Source organism: Anser brachyrhynchus, assembly GCF_964034855.1.
Source record: "Anser brachyrhynchus genome assembly, chromosome: 3".
NCBI classification, from domain to species: domain Eukaryota; kingdom Metazoa; phylum Chordata; class Aves; order Anseriformes; family Anatidae; genus Anser; species Anser brachyrhynchus.
This window is the reverse complement of record NC_137696.1, coordinates 97785029-97802214: the sequence shown is the minus strand read 5'-3', so window position 1 is coordinate 97802214 and position 17186 is coordinate 97785029. Positions and strand designations below refer to the sequence as shown.

At 37.3% G+C, this 17186-nt stretch overlaps 1 protein-coding gene across 1 annotated transcript in view; it reads right to left on the bottom strand.

Annotated features, from left to right (window-relative positions):
* EYS (eyes shut homolog) overlaps nt 1–17186 on the bottom strand; it is a 959435-nt gene that overhangs the window by 597573 nt on the left and 344676 nt on the right. Inside the window, exon 16 of the mRNA XM_080584128.1 lies at nt 11027–11131. Coding sequence (XP_080440254.1) covers nt 11027–11131 — 105 coding nt within the window. The remainder of the gene's footprint in view (nt 1–11026; nt 11132–17186) is intronic.

Here is a 17186-nt window from a genome sequence, read left to right as displayed (position 1 = left end):
TAAGGCTATTAGACCTATTAAGTTTGGTTCCTTTTGTAAGTGAGAAATTTGCCATCTTCTCGCCTATTGGTAAGTTTACTTTCCCTTCCTTCATCACAGCCTCCCTTAACACCGAATCCTAAAAGAGACTTTTTTAACAAAGTTTGTGAAGTATGTTGCTCATCTCATTTGACCTTTCTTAGCTTTTCACTTCCTATTTTCATCACAGTGCTTTCAGCTTCCATATTTTGCCTTCCCCTACACTTCATTTCATGCTTCTTCATGCTGCCTTTTATATGCTGGTGTATAATGAATGTTTTGCATTCCTTGGTTTCCTTATCCTTTTACTTCCTTTCTTATCTTTTGTAGAAACTGTCCGTAATTAAAATGTATATCTATTGCAAGAAATGTTAATAATTATGTCTTCTTTTATCTTTTTTACTTACAAAATTAAGCATATTTCAGTATTCAAGCACAAAAGGTCACCAAATGATTATCTGTGTAAAAATAACACAATGAAATCTCATCTAAGTAGAAATTGCAGTTTTGTTTCCTGTCATACGTATATGTTCACTTTTTAAAAAGTAATAAAAGTTAGGTTTAAAAATTAAAATCCTACTATGCTTTTGGGATCAATATATAAAAGAAGGTACAAGTATCATGGAACATGACAAACACTTTGAATACATAGTTACCACTATGAATTCATGGATTACATGATTACTTAAACCTTACTGTATTGTCACCTTGTTCTTCCAGTGAAAATAATGAAAATAACAAGAGATATGTACATTTTGGAATATGATTTACAGGTATTACATATACCATACAAGCATTTTAATTGCCCGTTCTGTATATGACTTAAAAGCAGGATAATGTTGTATTACAAAATTGTTAAATACCTCTTATATTGAAAACGTAAAGTGGGAAAACTGATGTTGTCTTTCTGTTGACCTGACATTTATAGCTTTTCATTTTGTAAGCAGCAGGCAGCAATTTCAATCCAATTCCTTACAACTGAATGGCCAAACTAAATACATGAATAAGAAAAACTGAAGTGTTAGAATTAATTTATGTAATTTTATCTGTGCTCTTAAGAAAAGTACAGGCTGCATAAAAAAAGTTTGTGTCTATATAACTGTTAGCAAATGTACAACCTGTCAATTGATCCCTAGTACTGTCTTTAAAGAATGGTATGGTTTATTGAAGTGTGCCCTCCATTAAGTGTATGGAAAATAGAGTTATTTAGAAAGTATAATAAATATCAGGATAGTCTCCTTTGATAAGAAAATATTCTGAAATAATGTAGGATGAGATTCCGTACATGTGCATGTATTATGTGTATTATGTATATATGTGTGTATAGGTGTGCGTATCTGTTGCTAAATATACATACGAAAAACAGAAGAGGCAATGAAGAATGTGAGGGAACGGCACAAAACTGTGCCAGGGACAGATATTCACACTGGACATTAGGAAGAAAGTCTTTACTATGAGGGTAGTCAAACACTGGAACAGGCTTCCTAGAGAGGCAGTTGATGCCCCATGACTGTCAGTGCTCAATAGGCATTTGGGTAATGCCCTCAATAATATATTTTAACTTTTGGTTAAGTGGTCAGGCAGTTGGACTAGATGATCTTTGAAGGTCCCTTCCAATAGAACTATTCTGTTCTGTTCTGTTCTGTTCTGTTCTATTCTAAGGTTTATGGATTGCTTATAAATAGCACTGATGACTCTATCTAGAAGGGCACATTTATTTATTCTTACTATGTAAAAGTAGCATTTAAATTAAAGAAAGCCAAAAAACTCATCTTCTTTTTCAGGTTTATTTAAACGTATTGTGGGTTACTAGCTTTTATTATGTGTCAGAAATCTAACTGTATTAAATACATCATCCCAAATATCTAGCTTTTTATGAACCACTCTGGTATAATGTAACTATTTAAAATTACAGATTGTACAAAGTTAAATGTAATCAGAAGACAAACAGCTGAGAGAGAAAACTTAAACTGAGAAATACAAATGGCAACAATGAATCTTTTGAGAAATGTCAGTAGAAGCTTAAAAAATAGAACACACAATTAAACCATATGTGTAGATAAAATAGTCTTAAAAAATAGCGAACAAGTATAACACTGGGTAAGTTCATAAACTTTTTTATCAGTAGGAAGTTGCAGAATAATGATAAAGGAGCCTAACTATCAGAAAAAAGAATCAGAAATATGGGACAAAAACAAACAGAAAGAGATGTAAAGAAAGTTTAAAATTATAAAAGCAAACTGAGCGTGGTGGGTTGACCAAAGCTGGCAGCTAAGTCCCACACTCGGTTGTTCTCTTTCTTTTCCTCAGCAGGGTTGGGGAGAGGACTGGAAGTACTGAAGTGGTTAAAACTGATGAATCAAGATAAAGACAGTTTAATAAGTGAAGAAAAAAATAAAACAAAGCAAGTGATGAAAAGGCTGTCAGTCACCACCTCCCACCAGCAGACCCATGCCTAGCCAGTCTCTGGGCAATGACTACTTTGTGAAACTGCCCTTGCCCCAGTTTTGCTGCTGAGCACAACATCGTATGGTATGGAATATCTCTTTGGTCAGCTGTCCTGGCTGCGTCCCCTCCTTGAGCATCCCTGGCCTCCTTGCTGCCAAGGCAGAGAAGGCCTTGACACAGTACAAGCACTGCTCAGCAATAGCAAAAGCATGGGCATGGTATAAACACTTTTGGTCACACATAGAATGCAGATAAAGTGTTTTATATGTATATCAACCAGACCAAGTACATTGAGCCAATCGATGCGAGGAATGCCCATTAATGACCCATACTTTTTTAATCTCTCTTTTTGAGTGCTTCTTTTCTGAGGAGGAACAGGTTACAGACTATTTTTAAATTATTTTTGCTTAATTCTGAATAATGTTTTTTGTTGTTGTTGTTGTTTTAAGAAATAACAGAAAAAATAGGTAACTTTATAGAGGTTAAAAATTAGGTAATTTTTTAGAGGTAAAAATAAGTGATAATATTGAAGGTAAAAATAGGTAATTTTTTCACATTTTCAGGATCCAAGCCTGTTGTACAGCATGTATGGTTGTTCTGTGCAGGAAGGATGGGTTACACATTTGCTGTTCTAGATTCTGTCCTAGGTCCCCATATAGGACAATTTTGCTTAGCCTGATTATCATCTTTGCTCCATCAGTCTCTTAGGCTGAGGCTAGGATTGATCAGCATGCTTCTGTTTTATTACCATAATTAATAATCTGACATTTTTGCTGAGGCATGCAGAAAATTCTAGCAACCACCTTAATATAGTGATGTCTGAATTTCACAAGGCCGTGATTTATTCTACATATTATTTGATACATCTTAGAAAGCTAAAATAAATGGCACTCTTTCGTGTGCCATGCTTACACAATGTGGTGGTTAACGCAAGTATTACAGGGGAGAAAGGAAGAGAGGAAGTACAGGTTAACCATTACATTGCAGAATTGAAAAGGAAAGAATAGACCTGTAAGATTATTTTTCCTACTTCCCTCATTTGCAAATCCTTTAGAATATTTGCAAATTTTATTCTTGTATTGAATGTACCTGGCAAGGTTTTGGTAGTGGGGAGCTACAGGGGTGGCCTCTGTGAGCAGAGCCCAGCAGCTGCCCCATGTCAGATCAGAGCCAGCTCTAGGCGGCTCCAAAAGGGACCTGCTGCTGGCCAGAGCCGATCCAGGGAGCGACAACGGGTGGGCCTCTGGGAGAGCAGATTGAAGAAAGGAGAAAAACCTGCTGTAAAACTGCAGCTGGGAGAAAGGGGTGCGAACCAGCACTGCAGACCCTAAGGTCAGTGCAGCAGGAGGGCAGGAGGTGCTCCAGCAGCACAGCAGCAGTTCCCCTGCGGCCTGTGGAGAGGCCCCTGGTGGAGCAGGCTGTCCCCCTGCAGCCCACGGGTCCCACATGGAGCAGATCTCCACGCTGCAGCCCGTGGAGGAGCCCCCGGTGGAGCAGGTGGATGTGGCCTGGAGGAGGCTGCGGCCCATGGAGAGCCCCCGCAGGAGCAGGCCCCGGGCCGGAGCTGCAGCCCGTGGAGAGGAGCCCACGCAGGAGCAGGGGGTCTGGGGGGAGCTGCCGCCCACATGTGGGGGACCCGTGCTGGAGCAGTTTGCTCCTGGGGGATGGACCCCATGGTACGGAGCCATGTGGGAGCAGTTCTTGAAGAGCTGCTGCCTGTGGGCAGCCCCCGCAGGCTCAGTTCGGGAAGGACGGCATCCCGTGGGAGGGATGAAGCGTTAGGTACTGACCACAGCCCCCATTCCCTATTCTCCTGCACTGCTCAGGGGGAGGAGGTAGAAGAGGGTGGATAGAGGAGGGTAAGGAGTGGTGAAGGTGTTTTTGGTTTGCTTTTAGTTCTTACTGCTGTAATCTGTTAGCATCAGTTAATAAAATACATGAGTCTCCCATATGCTGAGTCTGCTTCGCTAGTGATGGTAAATGGTGAGGGATCTCCCTGTCTTTATCTCAGCCTATGAGCCTTTTTCCATCATATTTTCTTCCCCTGTACTGTTGAGGAAGGGGAGAGAGTTGTGTGGTGGTGGTGTGCTGCCCATCGACGTTAAAGCACCACAGTTCTTTATAAAAGAGGACTCACTGTCATAGCCTGTGCTAATTTTAAAATGGTCTACTTTTTCCTCTAGACATTTTATGACTAAAATATTATACAAAAAGTAACAAATAAATGGCCTTTAATTTTGTAAAGATTTTCATGAAAAAGTGAAATGAGCAATCAGACCTTCTACAGTAGCAAATGGCTGGACATTCTCAGTGAGGAGTGTCATTATTAGAAAAATAGCTAAATGTATCAAGATTCTCAAAAATGCAGAAGAGTTATTATAGTTAGTAAAAATATATTTAACAAATATCTGACAAAAAATAAGGCTTGTGTATGGATCAGGTACAAATGCAAAAAGGAACTCCTGGGAAGGGGTCCTACTGAAGCTCCCTCTTAGTCATCGCTGCCAGAAAAGGTATGGCTTTTGGAAAAGATGGCAGATGGCTTCCCTGCCTGGGGAGCCATCTGCACAACCTTCAGCCTCTAACAGCTCTGATCATCAATGACCTCGGCCCTCTTCCTGGATTGTGAGTCAAATGCTGTTATCTCTTGGATGTGGTCACCCACAGAAGTTCCAGTATAAAGACTTTGCAAAAGAGATAACATGTACTAACCTCCTAAAATTCTGAGTCTAGCTAAAAATTTCCTTTGGATGGTCCTGTACTCTTTTGCATATCATCTCCTGTAAGTGGTAGACTGGGCAACAGTGTTTCTAGAGCTGAGAGGAGGAACATGCTTAGAAAGAATGCTATGCTGGTATGCTGGTATAAAGAATGATGATGTTAGAGGTAGAAAGGAAAAAAAAAAAGACTTCCAAATTGTATAAATAAATTGTAACTTGGAGCAAGAAATTGATAATAGAATTTTTAAACTATGTTTCAAGAAAATCATTTTTGTTAAACTGAGGAACAGTTTCACATAAAAAAATATTTGACCCCCTTATCAGGCAACTTTAAAGCAAAAAAATATTCTCTACAAATTCTATGTTAAGGGTGATTGTGCTGTAGCAGTGTGAAGGACTGAGTGATTCCCTATATATTTCCCATCTGCTGTTTCAATTATTCACTCTATTTTTTTCAGTCACAGAATGCGACAGTTTTCCTGAACTCTCTTCCTGGAGTAAAAACTTTCATGTATAAACTTCTACTTCATAAAAACAGTTGCCAGAAATGTTTAAAAGAAAGTACAATCTTATTTCATGGTACAGTAAACTTTAGAACAGGGAACCACCCAAATAAAGAATTTGATTTATAATTTGTCTGTGTATGAGTTTACTTTTAATAAGAACTACTGCTTCTCTGTTTCAACATATTAAGCTGAACAAAAGTTGATTCTAGGTTGAATCCATCAGCCCAAACATCTCAACTTTTAGGATTTTCTGCTTCAAGAAAAGTCTTCTTTAGCAATCTTGCTAATCATGCACTAATGCCACTTAGAAAATAAATATTTATTTATTCAGTTAGGTGTAGCGGGGTGATACATCACTGAGGCATGGCTAGGGATGGGAAAGAAGCTTTGTGGTAGACGTTAGGTTTTGTAAAAGACAAAAACATGAAAATGCCTTGTAAGAACCTAAGAAACACTCTGCGTCATCAGTGCAACGTTGCATCTAGCCCAGAACTGTGAGAGTGGCAAAATGAGAGACTATTTAGGGAGAGCATATTAGCCTCGCCATTTCCAGCAGTCTGTTCCACTCTGTATTAAAAGATGTCAGAAGATCCATTTGTATCCATTTACAGCCCTTTTGTTTGTGTGTTTGGCTGATCCATTGCCAAACCTTCTAATTAAAATTGTCTAGCTACATCACACTCTGTGGCAACAAATTTAGAAATGAATGTCATCTGTTAAAAGTTCTTTTATGTGTTTTAACCCCAGATCCCGCTGGGTTTTTAAGTGCCTTCTTGTTTCTTGTGAAAAGGCTTTGGTGGACAACAGCTCTGCTTTTTGTTTTGTACGTGCTTTCATGATTTTCTTTCAAAGCTTCCTCTCTTTCTCTTATCCTTTTCTTTTACAAACTTGCTTTATCATAAGGCAGTAACTCTATTCCAGTGATCACTTTTATTGCTTTTCTGAATACCTTCTGAAATTCAAACATCTTCTAGACTGATACTTCCTCAAATAGGAGATAACTTCTCTCCAACTAATAAATTTTAAGTAATAAACAGCAACACCTCACTTCTTCCTTGAACTGTGCTTCTCTAGTGTACCATTTCAAGGCATGTTTTCCACATGACAGATTAGTATTAACCAATTTTTGCTACAACACCGTAGCGCTTGTCTTTTTTTTTTTTTTGTTCCTTTTTAGAATTCAGTATAGCTGTGAAACCATTTCCTAGTGGAAGGTTAAATTAACACATAGGGAAAAAATGACATTTGAGAAGTTTTTAAATATTCATACAAATTTTGACTTTTGAAAAACTTTGTCTCTACACTATGTTTTTTCCTTTCATCTACAAAGTTGATTGATGCAAGGTGACATCCTAATGATTATTAAAGAAGATTTTTTGATATGGCCCAAATGTTTGCAGTCTTAAAGACTGTGCATATAGGCACAGGTAATTCAATTCAAATACAATTAGAAATATTACATTTATAAAGCATAGATAAAATGGGGCAAAGATTCCTTTTTCAGTAATGGACTCATAAAATAATCTATGTTGGAAGCGACTTCTTGAGGCCACACAGTCTAATCCTCACTGACAGCAAAGCCAGCTAGATCATGTTGTTTAGGGTACAATCCAGGCAAGATCTGACTGTCTTCAAGAACAGGGATTCCACAAGGTTTTTGGACAACTCATTCCAATGGTTAATCATCTTCTTAGCGCTTCTTTTTTTCTTAAAAAAACAAACAAACAAAAACCAACAACATCTCATCAGAATTTTCCTGTGTTCCAACTTGTGTTCATTAATTCTTCCCCGTCCTGATTTTCATCTCTAAGAGTCTTGCTCCTACCTTCCCACAAGGTAGTTGTAAACCCCATAAAATCTTCCCTTAGACTTTTCTTCAGGCTGAGCAGGTTTAATTCCCTCAGACTCTCTTTGTACTTCAGGTGTGTGAGGCCCCAACCATCTTCACGGCCCTTTGATAAACTTGTCCCATTATTCCACCATCCTTCTTTTACTGGAGAGTGCAAAACTTAGACGCAGTCCTTCAGATACAGTTTCACAAGTCATGAGTAGAAAAATAAACACCTCCAGTCTTGGTACTCTCTTCCCAATGCAGCCCAGAATGCTCCTTTGCTCCAAGAGCACATGGCTGACTCCTGTTCTACTTGATGAACAGGACTCTTAGGTGCTTTTCCGCAAAGTTGCTTTCCAGCAAGTTGGCCTCCAGCCTCTCTCTGCTGGTACATGGGATTATTCCTCCAAAGGTATAGGACATGCACTTTTGTTTATTGAACTCCATGAGATTCTTGCTGACCTGTTTATCCAGTGCCTCTGAATAGCATCCGTAACCTTGAGCACATCAACTACTGGCCCAGTTTAATATCTGTGAATTTCCTGAGAACAAAACCCACCCCATCATCCAGGTCACTAATGAAGACTTTAGATAGATTTTGACAGTATCAAATCCAGATGAATGCCAATAACAATTGCCAACTAGGCTTTGTACTACTGACCACGAATCATTTAACAGTGGTGTAGCAAGATATGATGTGGCTCAGTCTTCTGCCTCTACAGTGTATTTGGAAAGACCTTAGTGATTGATCTCCTGCATTCATTCTCTGTGATCGTTTGCAGTCTGCTCATCTCCTTCATAGATGACAACATCATCCCCACCCCAGGAAAAAGAAAGAAGTATTCCCTGCAGATCAAAACCTGCATGGCATCATACTTCATTATACGTGGCATCATACTTCACATCATCAACATCATACTTCAGTAGTACTGTCTGTATCAAGACTGATTTGCCTGGGATATTTGCTTCAGCTGATGCTGATGACTACTGCTTAGCTGGTAGCTGTTCTGTTTTATGTCATCACAGACCTTATGACACATAATTATTATATGTCACTTGTCTTCTTTTATTTATAAACTCTTTTATAAATTCATAAATTGTTTTATTTATAAACCTTCTTGCTTTCTTCTTTCAAATCCAGTGCATGTATGCATAACTTCCTATTTTCTTAGACTAAATACCATCTAAATCATTTATTTTCATCCAGTATTTTGTACGTGATAATTCTTCAAAAAAAAAAAAGTACCTAACAAATGTTCAAAATATTATTAGAAAATTTATATAGTCTAAGAATTCATATTTGTATTTCTTACATCATTTTAATAATGATTTTGTGCATATCGTAGAATCATAGAATCATAATATATCCTGAGTTGGAAGGGAGCTACAAGGCTTATTGAGTCCAGCTCCTTGTTCCACACAGGACCACCCCAAAATCAAACCATGTGTCTGAGAGTGTTGTCCAAATGCTTCTTGAACTCCAACAGGCTCAGTGCTGTGACCATTTCCCTGGGGAGCCTGTCCCAGTGCCTGACCACCCTCTGGGTGCAGAACCTTTCCCTAACCCCCAGCCTGACCCTCCCCTGTCCCAGCTCCATGCCGTTCCCTCGGGTCCTGTCGCTGTCCCCAGAGAGCAGAGCTCAGCGCCTGCCCCTCCGCTCCCCTCGTGAGGGAGCTGCAGGCCGCCGTGAGGCCTCCCCTCAGCCTGCTCTGCTCTGGGCTGAACAACCAAGGTACTACAGGTAATCCTCCTATGTCATGCCCTATACATCCTCCATCATCTTTGTAGTCATCCTTTGGGCACTCTCTAATAGTTTTATGTCCCTGTGCTGTGGTGCCCAAAATTGCACACAGTGCTCGAGGTGAGGTGCACCAGTTCAGAGCAGAGCAGGACAATCCTTTCCCTTGACTGGCTAGCAATGCCTGATGAGCCCCCAGATATGGTTGGCCCTTTTGGCCGCCAGGGCACACTGTTGACTCAAATATCAAAGATCAAATGATCTCACTATTTCAGTCATGTAAAGCAGGCAGATGTTTTCATACTCATATTTCAGTTTGCACAAAGCAAAATACTCTGTGACAAAAAGAGGTGTGACATTAGGTTTATCCACCATGGAAAAAGAAATGAAATATAGTCACATGCTTTGTAATTTAAAAAGTAAAACTAAGCTAATACATCAACAAAAGAATTCAGTCTTAACAAATTAGCCATTGTAATAAATAAAAAATAAAATGACAAAACAGGTATTCTGCATCCTGAAAGTTTGTCAGGAGACTCAGATTTTAAAAGAGGTTGTATGTCTGTGCATGTATAATGCATCCATGCACATGCCTCTACGTTTACTAATGCCTAAATGTATTTGTGTATATATTCAAGTTATTTTTATGTGCGTACACTGTGATTTAGTAGCAGTGCTGGCTGCTGTGAGTGGTATTTCTATGTTTTACATTTCAATATATTTCCATCTACTTATACAGTAAATGAAATGGCTTGTGTATGTTTTTTAAATAACATATTAAAAATATACATAATTTTTATAGTGACATAATTTTAACCACTTCTTTTTTTTTTCTTCTTCTTCATTATAAGCAAATATCTCTGTCCAAATATGAGCTCAATCATTTTACTATTAAATTGCTAACTTGACACAATGGAACAAAGTTTAATTAAAATGTCCTAAAAATCTGAAAAAAAAACACAGCTGAAAGAGCACTATCATTTCTTGTTTTAGTTGCTATTTTCCAAACACATGATGACAATTTGACCCTCAATAAAGAAAGCAGAAAAAAAAAATCAACAAATAGTGATACTATACAAGTATAACATTTAAATTAGCTGGTTATATTAAAACACTACATTACAATATGTAGAAGCTGGCCTGTAGCATCAATCCAGCTTTATAGGGAAAAAAATCACACTGAAACATGTAAGTTCATACATTCATAGGATACTCTATATCTGATGGGAATTATCCAAGTCATATGAAGACAGGAAAGAGATTGATCTGATATTATTAAAGACTTCAGTTCAGTTATTAATTGTAACTCTCTTTGGCGCAGACAATCTTTATGACAGCTACCATATAAATTCTCCCCATTGTTTTTCTTCAAAAAGAAATTTCAAAAATTGTTTTTGCAAATAGAAAAGAAGGAAACAAAATTATTATACATTTATGGATGGTAACCAGAAAATTAACTTTTGAAAAGATTGAGAAATGAAATATTCCTCAAACATTCTTCCATAAATACCACAGACATTCTAAGACTCTTCATTCACCAGTTTTGCAAGGCAGAACTTCTGGGATGCAAGCTATGTTTTGTAAAGAAATTCTGGTGACACTGGCCACATAGCAATTGTTAAATACACTTAAATAGTGCCTGCTCAGTCCGTCTCTCTTTTCAAGCCAAACAAATGACTATTTAGCTGTGGGCTTATAAAAAAACATATTTCTTTCAGGAATATCACAGAACATTTCTCATGTAAATATCACCTGATTTCTTACCTGGCAAACAGCTACAGTAAAATTCACCAATCAAATCCTGGCAATGGCCTCCATTTTTGCAGGGCTTGAAGGCACATTCATCAATATCCGTGGAACAGCTTTTGTCTGACAGAAAAGAAAATGAAACATTAAAACTATAAATCATGCTGGGTTGGGAAAGCAGAAAAGCTACTTCACAGTATAAGTGACAACTGCATAATTTAACTTTTCCAGGTTGGAAACACTATTTTATATTTGCCTGACAGCTTTAAAACTACAGCTATTCATAGATCATAGCTGATAGTTAACAAATTAAATATTTTAAAGAAATAAGTATGAACTAAATGTGCAAATATATTTTTGTGTATTCTAGCATTATATCTCAACACTGTAATTACTAGAACTATATACCATATTTAAAATACTTTTTAAGAGGTTTAATAACCTTGGTAACAATAAGAAAAAAAATCTCAAAGTTACTTCCATACTTAGATTAAAAAGTAGTTTTTAGATCCCAACAGAAAACAAATTCTTTCAGCTGTTGCTTTAGTTTTAGATATCTAATTGAGCTGAAATTCAAATTAATTCAAATCTGAAACAACAAAAAATGTAGCAGAAGCATGTATAGAAGACACGTAGAAGACAATATTAGAATACAATATAATACATGAAAACAACTCAGACACACTGAAGAAAATTCACAGTTCCTCATCTATCTGTTGTGCACTGCAATAATTTGTAGCAAGCTCTAACCTGCTATTAATTATACTGGGATCTTTCTGATCCAAAATTTAACCAAAATCAAGGAACAACTTTGGATATTAACAGCTCCAGTGATGGACAATGAAAACTGTAGCCATCACTGATGTGAGCAAGCAAAATAGTGGTTGCTATTCTACCCAGAAAGTGATGGAAAGATATTACTCAAATTGGATATAAGAGATAGGTAATGTCTCCCAGGAATCTCAGTCTAAGGAACTACTTAAGCTTCCCCCACTGACTTGTACCATATACTACAAGCTATGTGAGAAAATTACAAATGAGTATGAAACTCTGGGAGTAGGAATTAAAGTAGGGTTTCTGCGTTTCATCTTGGATGACCAAAGCTCAGACAATGATAGATTCATTCTAAGAATAAATGCATGGCTGGCAGATGGTGCCACCTGACAGTTTTGTCTTCCTTAACCATATGATAATTTCTGAGCTAACAGGTAAAAATTGAATCTACATAAAAACCAAAATCAATGGGCTGGAGACAAATTGATGGGAAGATAGTGGAAGAAAAAAGCCAACCTTTTTCTACTGTTTCTCTAAAATACTTATTTAAAAACAGGAAGGAGGCAGAACTGTATAACTTTTACAGTCTTGCTTGCTTGCTTGCTTGCTTTTTTTTTTTTTTTTAATAAATAATAGAACAAACAGAAGTATTAAAAACGTAGGACTTGGAATGGTGGGGAATTTAACAACCCAAACATCATTTTGGAAATGAATTATCCTTCAAAAATGCATAGATCTTTGAATGCTCTATTGGCAACCTTTTTATTCAGTAGTGGAGGTGGCAAGAACAACAGATATTTTCTGAGATTTGATTCTAAGCAAAAGAGAAGAGTAGTCTCTGAATATTAAGAAAACAATATGAAGAACTTAGATGAAAGCAATTGACCCATGCAAAGGGAGAAGAGAGGGGATGAACAGAATAAAAACAATTCAGAAAAATCACTAGGAATGCAAAAAATTGGTGATGCGAAACCTGCTGAGAGGCTGAACTAAAATAAAAAGATAAGAAAGCTTCTGCAAGATTACCAGGATGAACTACATTTCTGTGGGAGAAAGAGCCTGGGTATTAGGAGACCAGGTTAGCAGGTCATTGTTTTCAAAGGATGAAAATTGCACAACTAACAGAAAATAGGTCAGGTTAAGATAAGCTAAGCTGAGCTAAGGATAACCTTAAAAGTACAGTATAAATATGTTGGCATAGAATTATAACAGCAAAGACAGAATAAGATGTAACTATCATGGATATGCAGGGTAGCAAGAAATCATACTGTAAGTACTTCAGTTTTAAAGATGAAGGGAAGGTAAGGTTTATGGAGAAGGATAATTCAATGGAGAAGGATAGCTACTGATAACGGCAATCATGCCAAATTATTTAATGCTTCTTTTGCTTCAATCATTATAAAAAAGGTCAGCTCCAAGCAGATTGTTATCATAATTGATACCTATGGTTAAAGGGCAAGGCTTCAGTGCTGAATGGAGTAGACAGGCAGAGAATGTTCAGAGTAGTTGGATGTTCAGACAAGTTGGCCTGATGAACTTCACCCTTGGGTACTTTGAGAGCTGGCTGATAAAAACTTAGTGGGTTTTTTTGTGAGCTTGTGGAAGACAGGTAAAGTACCTGAAGACTCAGTAATGTCAGCCTTTAAAAAGGAAGAAAAGATGGAGCAGTGAAATTATAGATCCATTTGTGTAATTTCAGTTCCTGGAGAAAACATGGGAAAAACTTATTAAACTGATTACTTGTAAGAACCTAATTAAAACAAGCAAACAAACAAAACTAAATTATCAAAAATGAACCCTATGTAAGCAAAGCAATTCCCTTCTAAGCCAGAACTAAACCTTGTGGGTTTAAAAATATATATATATATTAATAAAAAGCAGCCTATTTAATATTTCACATTTCAGTAAGTTTCTGCTGCTACACTGCTATCTCACATGACATCCTGGCATCACAAAAAGGTACTTTGGAGGACAGTATTAGAAGTCTTCATAAATTTTGACAAATTGGAGATAAAGTTTGAAATAAATTTTATCCATTAAGAACAAGTGGAAGATATCACAATACATGAGATCATAAGTAGGAACAAAAAATAGAATTTTGTTTCAAATCAACTGAGATATAGAGAAAGGAACATAACCAGTTAGATGCATAAAATAATCCTTCCATTCTTATCTAGCTGACATAAAGCTGCATTTGAAGTGCTTTGCACTGTGCAGTGAGCTGCATTCAAGAAAAATGATATAGAATCACAGAATATCCCAAGTTGGAAGGGACCCACAAGAATCATCGAGTCCAACTCCTAGCTCCACAGAAGACTACCGAAAGATTAAATCACGTCTGAACGTGTTGTCCAAATACTTCTTGAACTCCATCAGTCTTAGTGTCATGAACTCTTCTCTGCTGAGAAAATTAAGACAGTTCAGAGCTGCATTACAAAAATGACAAGGAACTAAAAAGTGTGACCTCTTAGGGTAAAAAAAAATAAACAATTAATTGGTTTGTAAAGCCTAACTAAGGAAGATTTGAATAGAAATATGATGACAATCATCAAATAAGAAAAGGTTTTCACAAATGTTTTTAGTTCTCCATCTCCATAGCCAACAGGATAGGAAGTAATGCATTTAAGCTGCTGTGAGAGAAAGTCAGATTAAACGTTAAGGAACTCCTTCTAATGGTTACTATAACAACACACTGAACAGATTGCCTAAGGAAAATAAGGAATGTCCTTGGATATCTTTGAGATAAAGTGAGACATACATGTCAGGAATCACACAGTATAGTAGTGTTTGTTTTCTGCTGGGATGAGGCTGGAATAGACAATATTTAGTGTTTTCTTCTAGTGCTAAGATTATGTAATTGACACCTGCACTATTTACAACACCGAAGAAGATCCAAGGGCTTTTATGTTTGTGTCGTGAATTGTGTTGTCTTGAAATTCGCTGTGCCTCGTGGTAGTGTAAAGTAGAAGAAGTATTCCAAATCTGTGGTCATGTAAGGAAGGACCAAGAGACATCCATTTCAAAAGTCTTGGAAATTTAAAGTAGAATCGGAAAGGTCTTAAGTTGTTTGGTATGTGATAACAGAGCTCCCACTTTGGAGCCTTGTGCTTCTATCCAGATTTGTATCTCCACTCTGTCCCTCCATCAACAACCATTTCTGTAGTAGTCAGGTAAGACAGAGGTGAGTCCAGGCATACAGTAGCCAAGAGAAGCAAAGGACACACAGCTCATAACAAAAATATCAGCACTAGCAAGGGGAAGGAAACACATTCCTCATGCAGACCACAAATGTACATAGTTGCAAATACATATGGATAGATAGAAAATCCTACTATTATGAAGGGAGCGGTGCAGCTTTTGACCCTCTCAGCCTATACTCACCCAGTACTGCATTTCCACTCTCACTTCCTTGCCTGTATACCTCTGCTACATGAGACCACTCATATGCACTAATCAAAATGTTGTGATAAATTTTGTTTACTTAAACAGTACATTTTTTTAGTGTACTGCAGGTTAGTTTTCACTGCTGCCAAGTAAGCAAAAAGATATGTAGCTACTAAAGATATAGCTACTAAACTATAGCTGAACTATATTTAAGGAAAAAGCAAAGGTGATCTGGAAAGGACTGCTGGTGATTACTTAAGCATATGAGCTCTACTGCAATGCTGTGACAAAAAATAGTAATTCTTAGATGTATTAACAAAAAAAAAAAAAAAAGGACTATTTATGTGTAAGGGTAATTTTACCTCTGCATAAAGCATTGCCTACAAAGTTCCATACAGTCCTAAGCCTTGTATATTTGAAAATATGCAGGAAAAGCTACACGGTTTATTCAACCACTGAAAAAAGTATGCTGTCGGCAAAAGCTTAAAGACCTCCATCTGCTTCATTTAGAATAAACAAAAACAAGAAGTGACTTGATTATAGTGTGTAAGTGTTTCTACAAAGAGAAAATACTTGGGTAGTAAGAGGTTTTTTCATTTTGTGTAGCAAAGGTAATGACACACAATAACTCAAAGTTGAAGACAAAAATATAAACAAAATACTTAATATAAACGTCTAAATCTGATGGTGATTACTATTAGAAAAAAAAAAGCCAGTCATATTCTGGCTTCTCTTCATGCATTCAAGTCAGGATTGAATGCTTTTGGATTCAATGTGTGCTTTAATCAAAACTAAGTAATTAGATCCAGTACAAGGTGGTTAATGGGCAACATTAACTGCCTTCTGGTATACAGACCTAACGTAGAGCATGCAACCAGCAATCTACGGGTTGTTAGAAGGCTTCCAGAATAAATTTACTCATCCTATAGCCTTCTGTGACTGGTTACATTTTCTAGGAAAAATTCAAGAGAATTCTGCAAGTCAGATATATTTCTGTGGCACCAATAGCCCACCTCAAGAGAGCTGATCCCTGTAGCATCCTTGTCATCATCTGAAATATATACGCCCTGTCCTTGGGCAGCATACATGCTCTGGAGGTGCCTAGAAAAACTGTCTGTCAGGTGCTGCTCTATTGTTACCAGAGCAAGTAACCTATGCATTTATGTTTCTTGTCTGAATGCAAAATTGCCAAGGAAGAAGACTTCTGATAAAAGTTATAAAAACAGCTTTAAAAACATCACTGCATTTAACACTTTTCCCCTTCTACCCCAGGCACTCCTTAGATCTGGGTAAGCAGCAGTCTCTGGCCACCCACCATTCAAGTGAAGTGAGTCTGGCTATTGGGTAACGTCCCCATCGTCACCACTGCATCCCTGTAGCCCAGTACATATGGAATTGCCATTGCTAGCATCAGGCCACAGGTTTTGCATCAAACTAACAACAGAGGCCTCAGGGTTGAGGCCTCTAATGGCTAAGTAGATCTTCCCTCATTTGTTTTAGTTTTCCTTAGTTTTGTACAATTGCATGTTGTTATAATTAATAAGTCGTAGACAGGAATAACAAGAATTCTGTAGAACTCTATAGAATGAACTAATTATGACCCTAAGGCTGCATCTTGAAGGAGTACAGGAGAGAGAGCACAGGCCTTGGAAGTTGTGTATGTAGGATGATACTGGAGACTCCAAGGCTATTAATAGGTCCCCTGTAGTCAATTACTGATAGTGATATTGGGCAAACACAGTTCTAGGGGTAACAAAAGGGACAAAGGACAAATGCTTAACATATGTAAAGTGCCTCAAATATAGCAAAATCAGAAGTTATAGGAAGCTGCAGACCTGAGTAAGAGGAAGGTGTAAAAAAAAAAAAAAAAAAAAGAAAAAAAATCACAACAAAGACTGAAGAGTGAAGAAAAAAGTCAACTGTGTCACTGAAGATGGCATAACATATGGTTACTAAGTGTGGTCTCTCTAAAACTGATAGTGTCAGACCAGTTCTAGTATGGTGCTACCAAAGAATGGGG